General features: G+C 51.9%; 2 protein-coding genes across 2 annotated transcripts; one reads left to right on the top strand and one right to left on the bottom strand.

Moving 5' to 3' along the window:
* The first annotated feature begins 3085 nt into the window (after positions 1-3085).
* On the top strand, positions 3086-8328 carry LOC135975113 (mast cell protease 1A-like). Its single transcript, XM_065565155.1, has 6 exons — positions 3086-3095; positions 3359-3481; positions 5798-5945; positions 6683-6821; positions 7608-7865; positions 8185-8328. The coding sequence occupies exons 1-6, from the start codon at positions 3086-3088 to the stop codon at positions 8326-8328; spliced, it is 822 nt and encodes a 273-aa protein (XP_065421227.1).
* A 6316-nt stretch (positions 8329-14644) lies between these two features.
* LOC135975239 (SRRM2 protein homolog rsr-2-like) lies at positions 14645-16961 on the bottom strand. Its single transcript, XM_065565415.1, has 2 exons — positions 16442-16961; positions 14645-15237 (listed from the first exon to the last, which is right to left on the bottom strand). Exons 1-2 carry the CDS (start codon positions 16833-16835, stop codon positions 14645-14647), a joined length of 987 nt encoding a protein of 328 aa, XP_065421487.1. The 5' UTR covers positions 16836-16961.
* Between the last annotated feature and the right edge of the window lie 4797 nt (positions 16962-21758).

The raw sequence follows: 21758 nt of genomic DNA, 5'->3' as shown, positions 1-21758 counted from the left end.
GAACCTCCGCACCATCCAACCCCCCTGCTCCCTGTCCCTTGACTCACCCCAGCTCACCTCCGCTCCGGCTCTGCCTGCTCCCCTGAGCGCGCAGCCGCCCCGCTTCTCTGCCCCCTCCAACGCTTGCCATGAATCAGCTGTTCGCCGGCAAGCCTGGGAGGGAGGGGCGAGAAGCAGAGTGGAGCGGCGTGGCTGAGTGCTCAAGGCAGCAGGCACAGGCGGAGCGGAAGTGAGCTGTGGCGGGGAGCAGTTCCCCTGCGCCCCCCCCGGTTACCTGCTGCGGGCAGCCCTCCCCGCGGCCCCCTGCCCCAGCTCACCTCTGCTCTGCCATCTCCCCTGAGTGCTCCGCTTCTCCTCCCTCGCTCCCTCCCAGACTTTTGCGCGGCAAGCCTGGGGGAGGAGGCGGAGCCTGGGATTTGGGGAAGGGGTTGGAAGGGGGCGGGGAAGGGGCTGAGCCAGGAGGGGGGGCACGAGCACCCACCGGCATCGGCTAAAGTTGGTGCCTATGCCCCGTGCAGTGCTGTCGGCGTGCTGAAGCTGCGGGGGGAGGGGGGAGCGGGGGAGGGGCTTTTGCTGCCAGAGAGGCCCCAAGTGAGCGACTCAATCCGGCATGGCCGCCCTGTCAGCCGCTTTTGGGTCTTTAAATAGCCGTCCGGGGGGGAATCCAGGACATTTTTAGCTTTTTACAAATTCCCCCCAGATGGCTATTTAAAGACCCAAAAGCCAGACATGTCCGGGGAAACCCGGACGTATGGTAACCCTATTGTAGCCAGCTGTGGCTGGTGAGGGAGCTCAGTGCGGAGCTGCCCAGGGCAGGTGGGGACACTCGGGGGGGGAGACAGTCAGGGGAGGAGGCACACAGGGGCAGTAGGCAGGGCTGGGAAGGAGACCCAGCCCCAAACATTGGTGGAGTCGGGCCCCCGGGCTCTGAATTTGCTGGAGCCCAGGCATCATGGGCCCATATAACTTGCCACCCCTGGATGTCTGGGTAGTTAATGTCGCCTCCCCTCCCCACCATCTGCCCTCTTTACTTGTTAATTTCACATGGTGGTTTGTTGCCTCAGGAATCAACACAGAGTTTTATGAAATCCCATCCCTGTGAGTGTTTTCTTCCCTCCTGGATCTCTGTCAGCCTGACAAGGGGAGCCCCAGCCACTCAGTAGTTAAATCCGGCAGTTTGAGCTGTCTGTCAGACCAGGGCAGTAGGAATAACAAATGACTAGGATCCAGCTACTCTATTTGCATCTGCCTCTGCTGTCAATGGTGGTAGAAAATGTGAGATGGGGCCTTACCCCTCTGTGGGGTACTGTCTCCAGGGGACTGGCTGGCTCAGGGGGCAGGGAATGGGATACCAAAGCTCAGCATATGTGCTGAGGCTTGAAATCTGGCCTGGTTTCCCAAGTTCAGAGCAAACATTTTCATATATCACCAATGTGATATATGCCATCATGTGCCAGCAATGCCCCTCTGCCATGTACATTGGCCAAACCGGACAGTCTCTACATAAAAGAATAAATGGACACAAATATGACATCAGGAATCATAACATTCAAAAAACAGTCGGAGAACACTTCAGTCTCCCTGGTCACTCAATAACAGACTTAAAAGTGGCCATTCTTCAACAAAACAAACATAAAAACAGACTTTAATGAGAAACTGCAGAACTGGAATTCATTTGCAAACTGGACACCATCAAATTAGGCCTGAATAAAGACTGGGAGTGGATGAGTCACTAGAAGAACTAAAAACTATTTCCCCCCTACTGTTACTCACACCTTCTTGTCAACTGTTTGAAATGCGCCACCCTGAGTACCACTACAAAAGTGATTTTTCGTCCTGTTGATAATAGCTCAATTTCAGTGAATTGTCTCGACCCCCCCAACTTGGTAAGCCAACTCCCGGAACCTTTTCATGTACTGTTATATATATCTTCCTACTGTATTTTTCACTCCATGCATCTGATGAAGTGGATTTTAGCCCACGAAAGCTTATGCCCAAATACATTTCTTAGTCTCCAAGGTGCCACTAGTACTCCTCGTTGTTTTTATTTTCAGTGTGATAAAGCAAAACGTACATATTTCCGTATAGCCCGGAATACAGACATTGCACATGAGGTTAACATAGGCAGCAACTTCCAAGCACTGCACAGAGTCTGAATACTAAATGGGCTTTTGTGAAACTCATCCCTATTTTGAGCGTAACTAACACACAGATGAACAGTTTGGTCTCCTGTGACAAGTTTGCTAGTTCTTAGCTAATGCCAGCCGCCTGGGCCTGCCAGCATCACACAGTGTAGTCCATCACCAGATAGCCAGAGAGGGCTCACAGCTCTCTCCCATGTGAATGGATTGTCACCGAGCCACGAGACTCCCTGGATGGTCACTCCAGGCCCATTAGCCGTAGGTGTCAGGATAGAGACATTATCCCTGAACTAGTACACGTACATATGGCTTGCAGCGAGCATGAGGCTTGACAAGTTGCCAGCTTTCAATAGAGCCCTCACACACCACACTTCACGGCTAAACACCAGGGAAGTGACGTCTGAGGTGTAGTGAGTTGGTGAGGTCTGTGATAGGAGTGGCTTGTAAAGGACAACCAGCACTTTTCTGGTTGGCACCAACTATCCCTGGCTTTGGGAGGGTGGTGGGGTCTAGTTGTTAGAATCGGGGTTGGGAGCCAGGACTCCTGGGTTCTATCCCCAGCTCTAGAAAGGGAGTGGAATCTAGTGGTTAGAGCTGGGGGGTGGGGAATAAGGGGAGCTGTAAGCCAGGACTCCTGGGTTCTATCCCTGGCTCTGCTGTCTTATTTCCCCTCTAGTGCTGCACAGTCATAGCTCCCAGGTGTATGGTGTCACACAGGCTGCCACATCCTCTTCGCGTGGTCACAGACTCACCGGGGGACTTCTCAGAAACCCTCCTGCCACGTTTGCTGTGATCAGGAGCCCCAGATGCTCTGCCCAGCCCCACCCTCTTCATGTCTGGGCCACCCTGAGAAAGATCAATGGGTCATGTTCCCACCCACCACTGAGATCAGTCACTGTCACACAGCCCCGACCACAGAGACATGGGCAGGGAGCTGAGCGAGGATGGGCCCAGGTGAGTAAGAGCCCCAGATGTGCCCAGCTGTGAGCCGGCACCCAGAGCAGTCCTGGATCCTGCTAGACACATCCCCACCGGTGTCTTCTCCATCCAGTGGTACAGTATCCATCCAGCTGTGCAGGATCTCTGGCTGATGCATGGCCTGTCCTTCCCCCCAGCTCATGTGGTTGGCTGTGGTTGGAAACTGAGATGCCTGATCCGCACATTTAGATGAGTGTGTGGGCAACCCTGAGGTTTCCTGCCCCTCTGATCCCCTCAAGCTAAGTCTATAAAGCCTCCAGGCCGGAGCAGATACGCCATCCCTGCACTGATGTCGAACATACAGGTCCAGATATTGCTCCTGCTCCCTATGGCCTTTCTCCTGCCCCACAGAGCTTGGGCTGGTGAGTACGGTTGGGATCGGGGGGCCGTGGGACTTTGGCATGAATGAGGGATCTCAGATTTTGGGTTCCGTGGGTGGTATCTAGGGGCCTGTGATAGTTTGTACCCCTATGTTTGCCCCTTGTAGAGGACTATGATACATTTTATACAAAGCATGTGTAAGCGGGGGAATGGTCCCGCCATTGTGGGGAACTTTCCTGGCTTTTGCACTACCCGGTGAAGTGGGCTAGTGAAAGGATCTGAGTCCTCGCTCCCACTTCCTTTACCCAGAGGCCTCCCTGCCCTTGAGGACTCCCCTTCCACTCTCCTGTCTGGCAGAGTCCTCGTAAATCCCGACAAGGCTGGGCCCAGGATTCCTGGGGGTCTCGAACCCCAACCCTGCTGTGGTCACCAAGGACAGGGGCTAGGGTATCCCCACTCTGGGGTACTCTCTCTGCACTGGGCACCTCCCTGACCCACTGATCATTTCATACAATTTAAAGCAAATACAAGTTGTTTAATTAACAATTAAAGAAAAGAATAAGGAAAAATGGGAGAGGTTAAAGGAAAACACATCACCCTGCTCTGTGGCAGGAAACATCACAACCAGTGTCTCCGGACATCAGGGCACTTCACAGTCTGTTCCTTGTAGGTCCCAGGCCTCCTTCTCAGGCCCTGGCTGTACTGCAGGGATGCTGCGGGTTGGACACTTGCAATGGTGGTGGCCACACACCTTCGGACTTTGGGTGGTGGGACCCTTCTTCCAGCGTCAGCCCCCAGTCGGGTTAAGATCCCCCTCCTAGTCTAGCCTGCAAGGACCCTTGGCTGGGGGTGTTTTTCTGTGCTGGGCCCTTTGCCCAAGATCCCCCCTTGGCTGGCCCCAGTTGCTCACCAAACCTGACTCTGTGGCTGCAGCTCTGCTCCCAGCATAGGATCTGCTCTCCCTGGGCTGCGTCTCTGGCTCTGTGGTTGCAGCTGTACTCCCAACTCTGACCTGCTCCCTGGGCTGCTTTTCTGGCCCCTCTGGCTGGCCCGGCTCTGCTCCCCAGCTCAGCTCGGGCCCCTGCTCTCTCCTTAGCTCGGCCCCACTCTGTCTGACTCAGGCAATTCCAGCTCACACGGAGGACGGGACCCCCCTGGCCTCCTGACTCCCTGATCAGCTGCCCGCCCTGTCAATCAGGCTGACCTGGAGCATTGGCCTCTCCCCATTGCCCCTGGGGATTGTCAGTCTGAGGCTCCTGATTTCCCATTGACCCTTTCCCTTTCTTTTGGCACTGGGAGCTAGCCAACTAGAACACCACACTGAATGTTAGTAGTCCCCTTACACATGTTTTGTGAGATATAATCTGAACACTCATAATCTGAAGATCATTTCCTGATAAAATATTTGTGGCATGTAAAGTTATAAGTCTCTACTGTATGGTGTTACTACAATATGTTCCAAGTCTGGAGAGCAGCCACAAACTAGTTCCCCAGAGACAAAATGCCAACTGACACGTCAGCCAAGTGTCAATGTAATAAAATGGACCATGGCTAAGTGGCCATTCTTAGGCAGGAAAGAGGACATGGGTGAAAAATTTACTTCTTGTCAAACAAACAGCTTGGAGTTCCTGTCCACACAGACACTCTCTCCCTTTCTCTCTACCCATGTCATTCACAACACCGGAAGTACAAAGGGAGCAGCATTGGACTGGGAGAGGGATCCTGACTGAATGAAATTCAGCCAATAAGATTTCAGAAACATGTGGTGAGAGAGATGTCAGAAGTACATTCTGTATGAAATTTATCACCATCCTGTAAAGGGGTGAACACAGAGGTGCAGACTGTCGCAGGGGATCAGGGTGTGTTGTCTCACCTGGTATGGATATTGATCAGTGTTAGCCACCACCCATGTAAGGAAGAGGTGGGGAAGGGCAAAAATAATCCCTTGGAACAGTGACAGGAGCACCAAGCTGTCCTCAAGGGGAAAGACCAGAGGTCCCATTCCCCACCCCTGAGCCAGCCAGTCCCCTTCTAGGGGCCATCTAGTCTAATCTGGGGTGACATTGGCCCCCAATGCCATTAACTCCAGGCAGTGTGATTACTGACTTGCTCCCGGTGCGTTTGGCACCAATTCTCCACGAAGTGAGGTCAGAGCTTTAGATTTTCCCTCCGGCCCCATGGGGTGTCCAGTCTGGGGGAGAGCTGAGGAGGAAGCAGAGTTCCAGGCACAGAGTCCCCTAGGGCATCACAGGGGGTGGGTTGAGGCTGTGGGGACTTCCCTTTGGGATGGGGAGCTCGGTCCCAGCCCAGCCCAGGGAGACGATGGACCTCTTTGTATGAACTTCGTCTCTCCCCAGGTGAGATCATCGGGGGCCGGGAAGCCCAGCCCCACTCCAGACCTTACATGGCCTATCTGGATATACAACGCGGAAACAAGAATCACAGCTGTGGAGGGTTCCTGGTGGCGGAGAACTTCGTGCTGACGGCCGCTCACTGCAATGGAGAGTAAGCGCCTCTGTGCTGGGGATGTCGGGCAGGTCGGGCGTTAGCAGGCGATGGGGGAGCTGGAAGCTCTGGCGCCATCGTAGGCTGCAGGGAAGGAGCAGTTAGTAGGACAGTCTGGGAGAGCAGAGCCCAGAGGTCTGATCTGCTCACGGGGCATTGGTGTGTCTGTAGGGGCCTCTGCAAACCATGGTCCAGATCCAGCGCTGGGTAAATCAATGGAGCTACGGCCAGTGACACCAGTTGGGCTCTGGCTCATTGCCCAGATCAGGGCAGGGAGGGGCTCACAGCCCCAGGATGGTTATCCAGGGCTCTGGTCTGGGGGGGAGCTGTGCATGGACTCCTGTCTGGATCTAGCCAGGGAGGGGTCACTGGGGTGAGGGTAGCTGAGACCCAGGGGCCGGGAGGACAGTGGGGAATGTAGGAGCTCAGGGAACAGCACAAAGGACTGGGGGAGACACTGGCTGGGACCCCAGCATCACTGGGAAGGGGCTTTGTGCTGCAACCTAAGTCCCCTAGAGGGGAAAGTCCCTAGGCCCACCTGAGGCAGCCAGTCCCCAACCCTGTGTGCAGTGGTGTAAGATTTTTCACCTCAGCAATGGAGTCTGAGATCTCGGCTCGAGAACCCCAGGCTGCCCTGTGCCCACAAAATCAGGATAAGTCAGACCCACATATTCCCATTCCCCACCTCATGTACGCTACAGCTCCTAATGCCCCATGGATTGGGCTTGCTTTTACAGCAAGATCACTGTATCTCTGGGAGCCCATAACATAAAACAACGAGTGGCTGAGAAACTACAAAAGATCACTGTGTCTGAAAAGATTTCCCACGAAAACTACAACAAGGCCACCAACAACAATGATATCATGCTGCTGCAGGTAACACCCCCATCCCATCACCCCTCCCCCGGTGACCCCACAGTGCTGCAAGTACTTCCCGCATCCCATCTTCCCTCCCCTAGTAACCTCACACTGCTGCAGGTACTGCTCCCATCTCATCACCCTGCCCTCAGTAACCTAACACTGCTGCAGGTCCATCAGCCCCATCCCATCACCCCACCCCCAGTGACTCCACCCTCCTGCAAGTACTTTCCCCATACCATCACCCGACCCCTAGTGACCTCACACTGCTGCAGGTACCACGTCCATTCCATCACCCCTGCCCAGTGACATCACACTGCTGCATGTACTTGCCCCATCCAATCACTGAACCCCATGATCTCACACTATTTTAGGTACGGCCCCCATCTTATAACCCCACCCCCAGTGACCTCACAGTCCTCCAGTACCATCCCCATCCCATCATCATGCCCCCAGTAACTTCACACTGCTGTACATAGCACCCCCATCAAAACATCCACCCCCAGTGACGTGAGACAGCTGGAGGTACTGCCTCCATCCTATCACTTCACCATCACTGACCTCATGCTGCTGCAGGTACCGCCCGCATCCTAACACCCTACCCACTGTGACTTCACACTACTGTAGGTACCGACCCCATTGCATCACCCCACCCCCAGTGACCTCATGCTGCTGCAGGTACTGCCCCCATCCCACCACCCCACCTGCAGTGACCCCATGGTCATGGGTTTTTGCTGGGGACGGGGTGTGTCGGTGTGTCCTTGAGTGCATCCCCCACTTTGATCTTCATCGGTCTTGTCTCAGCTGGCAGAGAGCGCGAAGCTGAATGGATGGGTGGATACCATCGCCCTGCCCCGCACTCGCAAGAGAGTAAACCCAGGGACAATATGCAGCATCGCCGGCTGGGGCAGGACTGTAGCACGGAATCAATTCACCAAGGCCACCACACTCCAGGAGGTGGATGTGGAGGTGCTGGAGGATGACGAGTGTATGTATCGTCACTATAACGCCTTCACAATGATGTGTGTGGGGAACCCAGAGAAGGGCAAAGACTCTGCAAAGGTAAATCTGTTCCTGGCTCCAAACTCCCTTGATAAATTGTTATTATTAATGAGGCTGTTGGTGAGTTATCGGGGCCTAAGAGTGGTTATCGGGGATCAGGCCCCGCTGCGCTAGATGTTCTAGAAATTAACTGGTTTTCTCTCAGAGGGAGGCAGAGACCAGCTGCACAGGGAAGTTGGTGGGGTGCTGAGGCCAACTGGGATGTGGGTGGGGGGGGTGTAAACAGAGACTGAAGGGACATCAGGGCAGACACTGAGACTAGCTTCACTGGGGAGTGTCACTGAGCTGTTCTTCATCTGTGGCTTGTTTCATTTCTCAGGGTGACTCTGGGGGCCCCCTGGTGTGTGGGAAAACAGCCCAGGGCATCGTCTCCTGGGGGCCCTACAGTCCTCCCGGGGTGTACACAAGACTCTCCACCTTCATCCCCTGGATACGGAGGACAATGAGGAGGCTGCAGCCCTGAGCCGCGCTGGGAATCGCTGCAGGGGCTGGAGCTGCGCCGCTTCTGTCCTTTGGAGAGGCCCAGATGTAGCGGCTGCTTTGCAGAAGGGCTGAACCCCCCCAGGCTGATCTCCCCCACCCCAGACATCGCTCCATTCAGGCTGTGCCCAACCCATGAGCATCAAGGCAGGGAGGCCAGGGAAGTTAGGAGTCAGGTTCTAGGCCAGCATCCGTTGGCTCCCTTGGCAATCCTGCCTCTTTGCTAGGGAAATAGCTGCTTTATTTCCCTCAGAGTGACGGATACGAGCCAAGTCTTCAGGAAGAGCCTGTGGTTTGTAGCTCTCCCCTCCTGTCAGCCTCTTGAGAGACTGTTTATTGGAGATCCTCATCATTACCTGACCTGCTAAGTTGTGTTAAAACTGCAGCCTGCCCTGTCCTCACTGGGCCTTTCCCAAGTAGGGTGACCAGATGTCCCGATTTTATAGGGACAGTCCTGATATTTGGGCCTTTTTCTTATATAGGATCCTATTACCCCCCACCCCCGTCCCGATTTTTCACACTTGCTGTCTGGTCACCCTATTCCCAAGTGTTAGTTCCCCTGGGCCAGGGCCAACTCCTGCTTTTTTGCCACCCCAAGTGGCGAAGCGAAAAAAAAAAAAAGAAAGAAAGCCGATCGGTGGCACTTCAGCGGCAGTTCAATCGCGCCACTTCATTCTTCTGTTGGAATTCAGCGGCGGGTTCTTCGCTCCCTCTCTTCCTCTTCAGTGGCACTTCAGCGGCAGCTCAAAGAGGAAGAGAGGGACTGAGGGACCCGCCACCGAATTGCCGCCGAAGACCCGGATGTGCCGCCCTTTTCCATTGGCTGCCCCAAGCACCTGCTTCCTTTGCTGGTTCCTGGAGCCGGCCCTGCCCTGGGCGGGGCCACCGCCCATTCCAAACACACCTGTCCCCATGGTTGGCAAGGCCAGTGGGAAGGAAACTCAGCGAAGGCTACTGATTGCCTCTTTCCCACCTCCCCTGCCCTGCCCTGCTGCTTGGCCTGCTGCATTTCGCTCGCTGCTTCGTAGCCAGCAATGAATAAAAATGAAGTTACAAACAACAGTGATTCAGTGACTGAGCGATGAACTCGAGCCGTGAAATCCAGAGCAGCTGCTGCATCTGCTAGGGCCAGGAGGGAATTGGCCCCTACAGGGGAAGCTGGGCTTGTGGTTAATGTGCTAGGCTGGGAACCAGGACCCCTGGGTTCAGTGATTTCATGCAGAATGAGGATCTGGTGGGTGCCAGTGGGGAATTAACCCCCTCAGGGCTGGAGAGGTCCCCACTGGCTGGGACAGAGATGCAGAGGGAACTACAAGGAGAAAAGCAGCCTGAGCAATCAGCTATCCATACTCCAGAGATTCAACTTCCAGGACAAAAGTGGGAGAGGTTTGAAACAGTTCTAGCCACAAAAAATCAATCTGTGTTTTCTATCCCCTTCCATCCATCCCCATCCATCGATCTATCCATCTATCCGCATCCCCATCCATCCCCATCCATCGATCTATCCATCTATCCGCATCTTCTTCCATCCGTCCCCATCCTTCGATCAATCCATCTATCTGCATCCCTTTCCATCCGTCCCCATCCATCGATCTATCCATCTATCCGCATCCCCTTCCATCCATCCATCCCCATCCATCGATCTATCCATCTATCCGCATCCCCTTCCATCCGTCCCCATCCTTCGATCAATCCATCTATCTGCATCCCTTTCCATCCGTCCCCATCCATCGATCTATCCATCTATCGGCATCCCTTTCCATCCATCCCCATCCATCGATCTATCCATCTATCCGCATCCCCTTCCATCCATCCCCATCCATTGATCTATCCATCTATCCGCATCCCTTTCCATCCATCCCCATCCATTGATCTATCCATCTATCCGCATCCCCTTCCATCCATCCCCATCCATTGATCTATCCATCTATCCGCATCCCCTTCCATCCATCCCCATCTATTGATCTATCCATCTATCCGCATCCCCTTCCATCCATCCCCATCCATCGATCTATCCATCTATCCCCATCTTCTGATCTATCCTATTCCCATCTATCTATCCTCATCTATTCACCCCCATCCATCTATCTATCCCCATCCCAATCCATCTATCCCCACCCATCCCGATCCATTGAGTTATCCCATCCCCATCCATCTTTCCATCTATCTATCACCATCCCCATCTATCCATCCCCATCTATCTATCTCTATTCGATCCATATCTATCTATATATCTATCTCTATCCACCACATCCATATCTGTCTGTCTGTCTCTCTCCACACCCCCATCTACCTATCCCAATTCACACATGCCTCTCTCTATTGATAGCTCTATAGTTCTCATCCCCCCACCATGTAATGTCCGAACCAGTTTTCACCTCTTTCATCTCCAAGGGGTGTGGGGACTGGCTTGCTCAGGAGGTGGGGAATGGGACACGGGGCCTATCCCCTCTAGGGGGTGCCATCTCCCATCCAGCCCCGGACAGGGGCTATGGGGAGTTGAGAATCAGACACATTATTTCCCCCCTCCCACATCAAGGGGTGGGGCTGATCTCTCTGACCCACATCCATCCCCCTGGCTCACACCCACACTCAGGGCAGGGGACAGTTCAGAAGGATTCATGGCTTCATAGATTCCCATTGTGACCATTGTGATCATCTAGTCTGAGCTCCTGTATAGCACAGGCCACAGACCTGCCCCACAATAATCCTAGAGCAGAGCTGTTCAACAAACATCCAGCAGCTGCCGGTGTGGCTGTCCCTGGGGTCTGGGGTCAGCCACACTGGCTGCTGCAGAAGTCATGGAGTTGGCGGACAGACAGACATGGAGACCTAATTATAACCCCCAGATCCTTTTTAGCAGTACTACCACCTAGAGAGTTATTCCCCAGTTTGTAGCTGTGCATCTGATTTTTCCTTCTTAAGTGAAGTAGTTCCCAATTGTCTTCATTGAATTTCACCTTGGTGATTCCAGACCAATTCTTCAATTTGTCAATTTCATTTTGAAATCAAATGCTCTCCTCCAAAGGCTTTGCAGCCCCTCCCAGCTTGGTACCATCTGCAAAGTTGATAAGTATATTCTCCGCTCCTTTATCCGAGTCATTATTGAAAAGATTGCACAGTACCAGACCCAGGACTGACCCCTGTGGGGTCCCTCTAGAAACGCCCTCCCACAACAGCACACCTTTGAGAACTACTAGTTGAGTACGGTCCTTCAACTCGTCCTCCCTGCACCTTATAATAATTTTATCTAGAGCACATTTCCCTACTTTCTCATGTAACCCTTCTGCCACTTGGAGTTGGTAGTAACAAGGGCTGGGTACAACATCTATGGGTTCCTACTCAACAATACAACACAAAATCGGCTTGAGCCCCTACCCGGCAACCTAGGAGAATTACACACCACCCCCTGGGCAGCTCTCATAGGCAATACTTCACCCAGCACTAACTTGGGAAAATGCCGCAAGCAGGACTTATAAACATAAAACAATGAGCAAAAGCCCCACCCCAGAGTACATTGGGCAGTGTCCTTTCACCTCAGGTTCTTAAGTCCAGCAACCAAAAGTTCCTTTAATATCATTTCACTGCATCCCACACACAGTTGTTCTCCTTGGTCAGTGCAGACCCAGAGTTCAGAGGTGCATCTGCAAAGGTCACCTCCCACCTTGGCAGGAGGGTGGCAAGACATTGCATTTTGCACTCAGTTGGCAAACCAGTTTTTAACCCATTTCACTTGGGCCATGTTGATGTTACAGGTTCTCAATCCAAAAATCATGTGGCAGGTTGGCAAATGCCTTCTGTGTCAGGGTCCCCGGGGTGCAACCTGGACTGTGGGACTGCTGAGCCCCCTGTCCCATCAACCTGGGCTGCCTCTCACACTGTGATGCTGATGTCAAGCCTCTGGCAGGCACTGCACTTACACAGCCATCCACAGGCATGGACACACCCAACTGAGTTACATGAATGCTTTTACCAGGCACTTATGAACCATCCATAGGGAGGCTCCAGCTCCCCAGCCTTGCACCCTAGAACTGTACCGTTTTGCACTGGTCAGAAGCCTGGCCAGGGTAAGTTCATTACCTAGTTTGACACTTTTTCAAATGAAAGTGGACGAGCACCAGCCTTTTGTAACCTGAACAGATTTCCCCAGCACTTTAGACAAACTCACTGGTAAGGACAAAACATTAAAATATGTTTATTAACTACAGAAAAACTGATTTTAAGTGATTATAAGTAGCAAGTGTAGAGATCAAAGTTGGTTCCTTAAGAAATAAAAATAAATTCACAGTCTGAGTTCTACAAACTAAAAGAATTTGAATCAAGCCGTGTCTCACCCTGACAGAGGGTACAAACAGGTCACACATCCTCAATACACAGACTGGGACTCTTTTCCAGCCTAGGACCACCCGTCCCCAGTTCAAAGTCTTTGTTTTCCAGATGCTCTTACAGGTGTTGAGATTGGGGCCTAGAGGCCAAGTCATGGGGTATGTCTACACTACGGGATTAATCCGAATTTAGATAATTCGGATTTGAAAAACAGGTTGTATAAAGTCGAAATGAATGCGGCCACACTAAGCACATTACTTCGGTGGTGTGCGTCCAAGTACCGGGGCTAGCGTCGATTTCTGCACCGTTGCACTGTGGGTAGCAATTCCATAGCTATCCCATAGTTCCCGCAGTCTCCCGCGCCAATTGGGATTGTGGGTTAAGATCCCAGTGCCTGATGGGACAAAAAACATCGTCGCAGGTGGTTCTGGGTACAGCCTCACCTCCTCCCTCCCTCCCTGCATGAAAGCAACGGACGGCAGACAACCATTTTCGCGCCTTTTTTCCTGGGTGGGTGAACACTGCAGACTCCATACCACGGCAAGCATGGAGCCCGCTGAGCTCAAGACAGCAGTCATGAATATTGTAAACACCTCGCGTGTTCTCGTGGAGTTTATGCTCAGCCAGGACCAGAAAAACGAGGCGAGGAGGCAGCGGCGGCGGCAGCGCAGCGACAAGCATGATGAGGACATGGACACGGACACGGATACAGAATTCAGTGAAACCACAGGCCCCGGTGCTTTGGAGATCATGTTGTTAATGGGGCAGATTCTATCCATGGAACGCCGATTCTGGGCAAGGGAAACAAGCACAGACTGGTGGGACCGCATAGTGTTGCAGGTCTGGGACGATTCCCAGTGGCTGCGGAACTTTCGCATGCGTAAGGGCACTGTCATGGAACTTTGTGACTTGCTGTCCCCTGCCCTGAAACGCCAGAATACCAAGATGAGAGCAGCCCTCACAGTTGAGAAGCGAGTGGCGATAGCCCTGTGGAAGCTTGCAACGCCAGACAGCTACCGGTCAGTCGGGAATCAATTTGGAGTGGGCAAATCTACTGTGGGGGCTGCTGTGATGCAAGTAGCCAAAGCAATCACTCAGGTGCTGCTACGAAAGTTTGTGACTCTGGGAAATGTGCAGGCTATAGTGGATGGTTTTGCTGCAATGGGATTCCCTAACTGTGGTGGGGCAATAGACGGAACCCATATCCCTATCTTGGCACCGGAGCACCAAGCCACCGAGTACATAAACCGCAAGGGGTACTTTTCAATGGTGCTGCAAGCACTTGTGGATCACAAGGGACGTTTCACCAACATCAACGCGGGCTGGGCGGGAAGGGTTCATGACGCTCGCGTCTTCAGGAACACTACTCTGTTTAAAGGGCTGCAGCAAGGGACTTACTTTCCGGACCAGAAAATAACCGTTGGGGATGTTGAAATGCCCATAGTTATTCTTGGGGACCCAGCCTACCCCTTAATGCCATGGCTTATGAAGCCATACACAGGCAGCCTGGACAGGAGTCAGGAGCTGTTTAACTACAGGCTAAGCAAGTGCAGAATGGTAGTAGAATGTGCATTTGGCCGTTTAAAAGGTCGCTGGAGATCATTATTGACTCGCTCTGACCTCAGCCAAAGAAATCTCCCCATTGTTATTTCTGCTTGCTGTGTGCTCCACAATCTCTGTGAAAGTAAGGGGGAGACCTTTATGGCGGGGTGGGAGGCTGAGGCAAATCGCCTGGCTGCTGATTACGCGCAGCCAGACACCAGGGCGATTAGAAGATCACACCATGAAGCGCTGTGCATCAGAGAAGCTTTAAAAACCAGTTTCATGGCTGGCCAGGCTACAGTGTGAAATATCTGTTTGTTTCTCCTTCATGAAAACCCGCCCCCTTTATTGACTGATTTTCTGTAAGGAACCCACCCTGCCCCTTCCCCCAGCTTTCTTTCAAACCAAATAAAGTCACTATCATTTAAAAATCATTTATTCTTTATTAATAGATTAGAAAAAGAGGGAGGGAACCCGGGTGGTATTTGGGAGGAGGATTGCTGGGAAGGAAAAAGCCACAAAGAAAAGGTTAAAAAAATGACAGCCTTTTGCTTGGGCTGTCTACTGGGGTGGAATGGGAAGGTGTACGGAGCCTCTCCCCCCCGCGTTCTTACACGTCTGGGTGAGGAGGATACGGAACATGGGGAGGGGGGAGGGTGGAACAGGGGCTGAAGCGGCAGTCTGTTTTCCAGCAGCCGTTCCTGAACCTCCACCAGACGCCGGAGCAGCCCCAGCGTTGCATCCTTCATCCTCTGGTCTTCCTGCCGCCACCTCTCATCTCGAGCGTCTCTCCTCTCCTCACGTTGGTCCCTCCTCTCCTCTCGTTGGTCCCTCCTCTCCTCACGTTCACTGACTTCTTTCCTATACTTTGAAACTGTTTCCTTCCACTCATTCACATGAGCTCTGTCACTGCGGCTGGATTCCATAATTTCAGAAAACATCTCCTCTCGCGTTCTCTTCTTACGACGCCTTATCTGTGATAACCTTCGGGATGGAGGAGGGAGGCTTGAGGAATTTGCAGCTGCTGTAGGGAGGGGAAAAAAGAGAGAATTGTTTTAAAAGCTACATTTTGCAAAACAATGCTTATACTCTTTCACGGTGACCAACACTGTTCACATTACATAGCACATGTGATTTCTGTGCAAGGTCGCATTTTGCCTCTTAATGCTGAGTGCCTGTGGCTTTGCTGCTAGAGATCACAGGTCTGGGCAACAGAATTCGGCTTGCATGCGGCCATGGTAAGCTTCTGCGCCCTCCTTTCCCACATACCAAACATAGCTTGTAGAGTGCTGCAGAAGCCTGGCCAATCTCAGCCAGTGGGGGGGGGGGCAGTGTGGGGGGGCTTGTTGCTGCAGAAGCCTGGCCAATCTCAGCCAGTGGGGGGGGCAGTGTGGGGGGGCTTGTCTGGGCCCCTTCAGGCAAGTAGAGTGCTGCGGTTTTTCTGTTAACATTCAGCAGCACCAGAAAACAAACTAACCACCCCCCCCTCTCGCCATGAATTCTCTGGGATGATCGCTGTACCCCTCCCCCCCACCGCGTGGCTGGTATCAGGGAAGATCCCTGCAGGCACCAAACTAACCCCCCCCCCGCCGCCACCCCCCTCCCGCCATGAATTCTCTGGGATGATCACGGTACCCCTCCCCCCACCGCGTGGCTGGTAACAGGGAAGATCCCTGCTAGCCAAACGCGAAAAACTCAGGGCCAATTTCCCATCTGCGCTTGGCTAACTGCAGGGAAGGATTTATTTTCCGCCACAGGCAAACAGCCGAGTAGGAACGGCCACCTCTGTCCCCTTAATTAAGTTCCCGTATTTCAACAAGGTTACCAGGAGTGATATCACTCTCCTGAGGATTACACAACAAGATAAAGAACGGATGTTGCTTGAATGCCAGCAAACACCGGGACCATACGCTGCCAGGCTTTGTCAGGCAATGATACCAGATTACTTGCTGCAAGCATGGCGTGGTCAAGTGTCCTACCATGGAGGAGGGAATAAGGATGCACTGCCTAGAAACCTTCTGGCAAGGCTTTCGGAGTACCTCCAGGAGAGCTTCATGGAGATGTCCCTGGAGGATTTCCGCTCCATCCCCATACACGTTAACAGACTTTTCCAGTAGCTACAGACTTTTCCAGTAGCTGAACTGACCGCGAATGCAAAGTCGGGCAAAGTAATCATTAAAAACCGTTTGCTTTTAAAACAAGTTTTATATTTTAAAAGGTAAACTCACCTGAGGTCCCTTCCATGGGGTCAGAGTCTTGGGTACTGGCTTGGGAGGCTTGGGAGGGTACTTCAGTCAGGGTGATAAAAAGATCCTGGCTGTTGGGGAGAACGGAGTGCTGCGTGCTCTCTGCAAGCTCATCCTCATCCTCCTCCTCTCCCCCATCGGCAGAATCCTCAGGCGTCGCTGATGAGACTATCCCCGACCCAGAATCCACGAACACAGGTGGGGTAGTGGTGGCAGCCCCCCCTAGAATTGCATGCAGCTCGGCGTAGAAGCGGCATGTCCGCGGCTCTGACCCGGAGCGACCGTTTGCCTCCTTTGTTTTTTGATAGGCTTGTCTGAGCTCCTTGACTTTCACGCGGCACTGCTCAGAGTCCCTATTGTGGCCTCTCTCCATCATGCCCTTGGAGATTTTTTCAAAAGTTTTTGCATTTCGTCTTTTAGAACGAAGTTCTGCAAGCACTGAATCCTCTCCCCATACAGCGATCAGATCCAGTACCTCCCTCACGGTCCATGCTGGTACTCTTTTTCGATTATCAGCCTGCATGGTTACCTGTGCTGATGAGCTATCTGTGGTCACCTGTGCTCTCCACACTGGGCAAACAGGAAATGGAATTCAAATGTTCGCGGGGCTTTTCCTGTCTACCTGGCCAGTGCATCCGAGTTTAGATTGCTGTCCAGAGCGGTCACAATGGTGCACTGTGGGATAGCTCCCGGAGGCCAATACCATCGAATTGCGGCCACACTAACCCTAATTCGAATTGCTAAAATCGATTTTGGCACTACTCCGCTCGTCGGGGTGGAGTACAGAAATCGATTTAAAGGGCCCTTTACATCGAAATAAATAGCGTCGTTGTGTGGACGGTTGCAGGGTTAATTCGAATTAAAGCTGATAAATCCGAATTAAAGTCATAGTGTAGACCAGGCCATGATGTCACTTTGGCCTTGGCTACACTGGCGCTGTACAGCGCTGCAACTTGCTGCGCTCAGGGGTGTGAAAAAACACCCACCTGAGCGCAGCGAGTGCAGCGCTGTAAAGCCAGTGTAATCAGCGCCTGCAGTGCTGCATGCTCCCTCACAGCGCTGCACGCTACTCCCCTCAGAGAGGTGGAGTACTTGCAGCGCTGCGAGAGAGCTCTCGCTGCACTGGCGGCGCGACTACACTCGCACTTCACAGCTGTGAATCTGCGAGTGTAGCCAAGGCCTTTTATACTTCATTTCCAGCATGCTGCTCCTAGAAGCCTCTGGGATAGTGAATTGGGTGTTGATGAGCCATTAACGCCATCTGGCTATTAATGGCTACTCCTTTGTTGTAACTGAAAAGGCTCCCTGTTCGTGTTCCCAGCCTCACAACATATTTCAGTAACACATACAGAATACTTCATAACTTCACCTATAATGCTAGCACATATGTGACAAAGTGGATTTCCCCCCCTTATTATATTGTACGTGAGCCTATATGAGTCTTACTGTTATGCATGAATACTGTGAGTACCTCAGTTCCCCTGTGTATTGCACCAATGCCTAGGTGGTGGGAATAAGGGCGTGTGATTTTGCTGAGACCCTGTACATAAGCGATGGATGGTGCCATTAGTAACCTGAGACACAGGAAGGGGATGCAACCAGGTGACACTTTACCTGGGAAGTGAGACAAAGACCAGGAGGAGAGGCAATGGGCGTGTTGAAGATCGGGTCACTGGAAGCTGGGCAGTCTCCTGTTTGGGACTCAGAGGGGGGAATCCAGGGCGTCCGGCCTGGGGTCGCCCCAAGATGGACTTTGCTGAAAGTCACTGATTTCTGTGCTAACAAGCTCTGTTCTACGGTGTGTTCCTGTCGACTAACAAAACTTCTGTTTTACAACAGTGTCTGAGAGTCACAACTGACTGCGGAGTTGGGGTGCAGGGCCCTCTGGCTCTCCCAGGGATCCTGTCCAGGTGGATCCACCAAGGGGCAGTGTGAGGTGTGAACAGAGATGCTGAATGCTCCAAGATCAGACCAGGAAGGCTGTAGCCAAGGAGGCTTTTTGCCCTGGACAGCCTGCCCCGAGGGAGTCACGCTACCCAGAGTCCTGGCTGGCTTCATACAGAGCAGTTCCAGAGCATCGGACCTGTGACTCCGTCACAACATACAAATCAACAGGATATTGTTTAGCAGATCAAGACTTTTAAAATGATTCCTCACAGGCAGACTTTGTACAAACATATCATAATTATCGACAGTGGTGAATATGGGGACTCCAGGTGCTACTTTGAAGTACAGAGTGTCACACGTCCCCACTTAGTTTACTGCAGGAGTGTTAGGCACTGACTAATGTGGAGGAAGTGGGCCCCAGATCCTTTTCCGGTTTTGACCATACAACTCTCAAGTGTTGCTAAACATTGTCGTGTTAACCACATGAGCTCTTGCAAAGTTCTGTTTACCTTTCAACCCTTTGTAGATCAGTCTAGAGATCTCAAATGCTAGCCAGTGTGCCTTTTCTGGGTTGCTAGAAACTATTGTTTTGTATGTGTGTAGCATTGTTAACTCAATGCAGATATTAATGTTAATGAGTGTAGGTATCTTAGCATGTAGCCATCAATGCCATGAGGGGGTGTGCCGCAGTTTCCCCTTCCACACAGCAGACCAGTTTTTTTATGGTTTCTCTGCTGTGATAAGCTTCAACCCCATTAGCTGAGAAGCAGCATTACCATAGGGCTTCTTAACACTGGGTGTGTTATAATTTTACCACTCTTAGCATGTCCCATAGCTTTTCCCCAAAATCATGCATGTTACATCTTTTCATAGGATTTACCATCAATACCAAATTCTTTGTCATAAGGTTTATCATTAGTATTAAACTTTTTATCATGAAATTTAACAGTAACACCAAACCCCTTATAACAGGTTGGCATTTACAAGTATCTTTGTCATACCGTGCCTTCTGTTTAGACAGTCTGGTTTCTTCAATACCCATTGTGTCTTTCAATTTCTCCCTGAACCTAAGCATGTGTTCAATTCATGGTTTTTCCTTCCCTTCAGTGTCCCCTTCAGTATGGGTCCTCACTCCAATGGTATCTTTGGGGCTTTGGTACTCCAGGGACTGCTGAGGTAAGGATGTAGCGATATTCTGCATGTTGGCTAGCCCTCTGTGGAGCTGTATCTCAACCCCAAGGTTATGCATATGCAAAAAATCCACCTCTCCTCTTGGGATTACCCGGTGATCTCCATTCCCAACACTGGGACCTTCCCCGCCCCCTTTGCCTACAGGGTTGTGATCTGTGCTCTCTTGGCTAAGCATGTCTACTCTTTGGTCAACGCATCTTTTCCCAACTGTTTTCCCATAGCTGCTTTCTGTGTCTTGCCAGACGGGGGAAGGGCCTCCTCCACTCTACCAGCTGGGTCATTTGGATTCTCACAGACAACCATTCCTTCAATAGGATCTGCATCCTGTCTTAAAGAGACACAAGTATCAGAGGGGTAGCCGTGTTAGACTGAATCTGTAAAAAGCAACAGAGGGTCCTGTGGCACCTTTAAGACTAACAGAAGTATTGGAGCATAAGCTTTCGGTCTCCAATACTTCTGTTAGTCTTAAAGGTGCCACAGGACCCTCTGTTGCTTTTTAAAGAGACATTTCCACAAACATATCAGGAACAGCCCCCTGAAAAACTGGGACCTGGATTGGGTACCCTCAGTCACCCCTTTCTCTATCCCCAAGAGGCCAGCTGTGTGACTGCTCCCCTCCGAGAGATCAGCTACACAGTTCTCTCTCACAACCTGAGTCACAGGCTGAGTGTCTGGGGGTACAAATGCTGACTCAGCCATTCTGTCCTGGGCTTCCTCTCCCAAGTGACCAGTGAGGAGACATTCATGTATCTTCACTATTCCTTCCCAAGTTTCTTCTCCTAGGCTCCCCTGTAGGACACATCTCTCTATACTCTCTGGCCCTTGTTCAGGTGCAATGTGCTTGCAGCTAACAACCTGGACAGGCACTGCACCCTGTTTCCTTCCTGAAGAAGTGTTGCTTTCAGCCACAGTGCAGGAGTCGGTCTCTATCTCCCCCACACCTGGGAGCATGCTGCTTCTCCTTGCTGCAGAGGAATCAAAGGCCTGGTCTACAGTATGAGTTTAATTCGAATTTAGCAGTGTTAAATCGAATTAACCCTGCACCCGTCCACACAACGAAGCCATTTATTTTGAAATAAAAGGCTCTTAAAATCGATTTTTTTACTCCTCCCCGACGAGGGGAGTAGCGCCGAAATCGACATTGCCATTTCGAATTAAGGTTAGTGTGGCCGCAATTCGACGGTATTGACCTCCGGGAGCTATCCCACAGTGCACCATTGTGACCACTCTGGACAGCAATCTGAACTCGGATGCACTGGCCAGGTAGACAGGAAAAGCCCCGCAAACTTTTGAATTTCATTTCCTGTTTGCCCAGCGTGGAGAGCACAGGTGACCACAGATAGCTCATCAGCACAGGTAACCATGCAGTCCAAGAATCGAAAAAGAGCACCAGCATGGACTGTACGGGAGGTACTGGATCTGATCGCTATATGGAGAGAGGATTCAGTGCTAGCAGAACTACGTTCCAAAGATGAAATGCTAAAACTTTTGAAAAAATCTCCAAGGGCATGATGGAGAGAGGCCACAATAGGGACTCAGATCAGTGCCGCGTGAAAGTTAAGGAGCACAGACAAGCCTATCAAAAAACAAAGGAGGCAAACGGTCGCTCCGGGTCAGAGCCGCGGACATGCCGCTTCTACGCCGAGCTGCATGCAGTTCTAGGGGGGGCTGCCACCACTACCCCACCTGTGTTCGTGGATTCCGAGGCGGGGGTAATCTCATCAGCTACACCTGAGGATTCTGTGAACGGGGAAGAGGAGGAGGAGGAGGACGAGCTTGCGTAGAGCACACAGCACTCCGTTCTCCCCAACAGCCAGGATCTTTTTCTCAGCCTGACTGAAGTACCCTCCCAACCCTCCCAAGGCAGTATCCCAGACCATGACCCCATGGAAGGGACCTCAGGTGAGTTTACCTTTTAAAATATAAAACATGGTTTAAAAGCAAGCAGTTTTTAATGATTACTTTGCCCTGAGGACTTCGGATGCATTCACGGCCAGTACAGCTACTGGAAAAGTCTGTTAACGTGTCTGGGGATGGAGCAGAAATCCTCCAGGGACATCTCCATGAAGCTCTCCTGGAGGTACTCCAAAAGCCTTTCCACAAGGTTTCTGGGCAGTGCAGCCTTCTTCCGTCCTCCATGGTAGGACACTTGACCACGCCATGCTAGTAGCAAGTAATCTGGTATCATTGCATGACAAAGCCTGGCAGCGTATGGTCCCGG

The sequence above is a fragment of the Chrysemys picta genome, chromosome 13 (assembly GCF_011386835.1).
Source record: "Chrysemys picta bellii isolate R12L10 chromosome 13, ASM1138683v2, whole genome shotgun sequence".
NCBI lineage: Eukaryota > Metazoa > Chordata > Testudines > Emydidae > Chrysemys > Chrysemys picta.
Note: the sequence above shows the minus strand (reverse complement) of the source record. Positions and strands in the feature narration are given on the sequence as shown.